This window comes from Mandrillus leucophaeus, unplaced genomic scaffold, assembly GCF_000951045.1.
Source record: "Mandrillus leucophaeus isolate KB7577 unplaced genomic scaffold, Mleu.le_1.0 Scaffold768, whole genome shotgun sequence".
NCBI lineage: Eukaryota > Metazoa > Chordata > Mammalia > Primates > Cercopithecidae > Mandrillus > Mandrillus leucophaeus.
In genome coordinates this window covers 289097-291997 of record NW_012108341.1, presented here as the reverse complement: position 1 = coordinate 291997, position 2901 = coordinate 289097, and the positions used below count along the sequence as shown (strand labels likewise).

The 2901-nt window shown below is 43.9% G+C and overlaps 1 protein-coding gene across 1 annotated transcript in view; it reads left to right on the top strand.

Annotated features, from left to right (window-relative positions):
* UTP20 (UTP20, small subunit (SSU) processome component, homolog (yeast)) overlaps positions 1–2901 on the top strand; it is a 131274-nt gene that overhangs the window by 122646 nt on the left and 5727 nt on the right. Inside the window, exon 57 of the mRNA XM_011966643.1 lies at positions 1444–1663. Within this exon, the coding sequence (XP_011822033.1) occupies positions 1444–1663 (220 nt within the window). The remainder of the gene's footprint in view (positions 1–1443; positions 1664–2901) is intronic.

Genomic DNA, 2901 nt, shown 5'->3' with positions numbered 1-2901 from the left:
TGAGATCATGTTCATGAAAATGTTAGGGTCTGGGCTGGGCATGGTGGCTCATGCCTGTCATCCCAGCACTTTGAGAGGGTGAGGCTTGCAGATTGCTTGAGCTCAGGAGTTCGAGACCAGCGTGGGCAACATGGCAAAACCCCATCTCTACAAAAAATACTTTCTGAGTACGGTGTATGGAGAATGGCCATGTAGCCAAAAATGCTGAAGAATTAAGAGTTGGAAGGTCAGATCAAGCTGGGGCCCAGGCCTGGCTCTGCCTGTTATAGCTTAGCATGTCACACAGCCTCTCTGGAACACTTGTTTCTTCATCTGTAAGACAGAAATTATAATTCCAACATCACAGAATTGTTATGAGATAATACATGTAACACAATTAGCCCTGTCCCTGGCATATAGAAAACCTTCAGTAAGTAGATGATAGCTTTACAGGCAGCTACTTGGAGCCACCAATTCTACTGATTAGAAACAAGCCTATACCTATATACATACTTATATTACCTTAGAAAATGTAAATGTTGGCCAGGCGCGGTGGCTCACACCTGTAATCCCAGCCCTTTGGAAGGCTGAGGCAGGTGGATCGCTTAAGGAGTTTAATACCAGCCTGGCCAACATGATGAAACCCTGTCTCTACTAAAAATACAAAAATTAGCTGGGTGTGGTAGTGAGTGCCTGAGTAACAGTTACTCAGGAGGCTGAGGCAGGGGCATTGCTTGAACCCAGGAGGCAGAGGTTGTAGTGAGCCAAGAGTATACCGCTGCACTCCAGCCTGGGCGATGGGAACGAAACCCTGTCTCAGAAAAATTAAAAAAAAAAAAAAGAAAATGTAACTGTTAATGTCACCTTATCTCCCTTGAATCTGAAACTAGTTCTTATGAAACTAGTCTGTTTGTACCCCAGTAGAGTCATTTAACCACTCTAGGAGTTGGTTTTCTAGTCGTTTCCAGTGCCTCTTCCACCTCACTTCTCTCTAGCTTCTGTGGGCTTTTGGGAAGCAAGGACTATTTGTCTTTTTCTAAATCGATGCATAATTATACCTACTTATGGGGTATCTATGATATTTTGATACATGCATACAATGTCCAGTAATCCAATTGGGGTAACGAGAATATCCTTCCCCTTGAACTTATTATCTTTTTGTGTTGGGAACATTTCAAATCTTCCAGCTATTTTGAAATGTGCAATACATCAGTGTTAACCGTAGTCACCCTACTGTGCTGTCTAACATGAAACTTATTCCTTCTATCTAATTCTATTTTTGTACACATTAACCAATCTCTTTTCATCTCCTGCCCCCACTTCCCAGCCACTGACCTATTTTGTTCATATTTGGTTCCCCACTCCAAACACATAATACTCTGTAAATGCTTCACTTCGTCATATTTACCTCTAAACAATCAGGAAGGCCATTTGACATCCGTGAATGCTTTTTGGTTTCCTTAGGTCATGTGCACTGTCACCTGAGACATCCACACAACTGGGTGTGGCTCACAGCAGCCCAGATTTTTGGATTACTCTTTGCCTCTTGCCAGCCAGAGGAGCTTATTCAAAAATGGAATACCAAAAAGACTAAAAGAAACCTCCCAGAACCTGTAGCAATCAAGTTCCTAGCCAGTGACCTTGACCAAAAGGTAAGGTTTCTGTCAAACCTTTTCCTTCCCTCGTGACTGTAAGACGTTCCTTCTGGTTCATGTAACTATCTTTGAGCCAGCCCTTGGGAGAAACTCTTCCAACCAACAATTTGTTGTACAGGTGAATCAATAGGAATATTAGTCACTGGAGAGGGGTCACTCTCAAGGCCAGGGTTTTTTCAAAGATAATTTTTAGACCATTAGTGTAGTTAGACTTTTAATTTGCTTATTTAGCATGCCCATCTTCCATTATATGTTTAGGTTATTTATTTATTTATTTATTTATTTTCCTTTTTTGAGATGGAGTCTCACTCTGTCACCCAGGCTGGAATGCAGTGGTGTGATCTCGGATCACTGCAACCTCCGCCTCCTGAATTCAAGGGATTCTTCTGCCTCAGCCTCCCGAGTACCTGGGATTACAAGCACGTGTCACCACGCCCAGCTAATGTTTAAGTTCTTTATCAGCATTGGAAAATAAGATTAATACTGTCTGTCTTGCCTCCTAATAACCTTGTTGATGATGTAAATGAGATCACGTTCATGAAAATGTCAGGGGCCAAGCCAGGCATGGTGACTCACATCTGTCATCCCAGCACTTTGGGAGGCTGAAGTGAGCAGATCACTTGAGCTGAGTTTGAGACTAGCCTGGGCAACATGGCGAAAACCTATCACTACAAAAAATACAAAAATTAGCTGGGCATGGTGGTGTACGCCTGTAGTCCTAGCTACTTGAGAGGCTGACACAGGGGGATCACCTGAGCCTGGGGAGGTCAAGGTTACAGTGGGCTGTGATCATGCCACTGCACTCCAGCCTGGGCAAGACCGAGATCCTATCTCAAAAAAAGAAAGAAAAGAAAATGTTAGGGGCCATGATATATGTGTCTCTGGTTTCCTAGGTCCTAACACAATTTCTCACTCATAGTGGAACCCCATAAATATTGAATGAGTGGAGGGTAGAAGGGAAGAAAAGAGGAAGAAAAAAATATTGGACTGTTGCAAAGTGCCCTACTAGTAATGTAGAGGATTGGCCGGGTGCAGTGGCTCACATCTGTAATCCCAGCACTTTGGGAGGCCGAGGTGGGTGGATCAGCTGAGGTCAGGAGTTCGAGACCAGCCTGGCCAACATGGCGAAACCTCATCTCTACTAAAAATACAAAAAATTAGCCAACTGTGGTGGTAGACGCCTGTAATCCCAGCTACTTGGGAGGCTGAGGCAGGAGGATTGCTTGAACCCAGGAGACAGAGGTTGCAGTGAGCCAAGATCACTCCA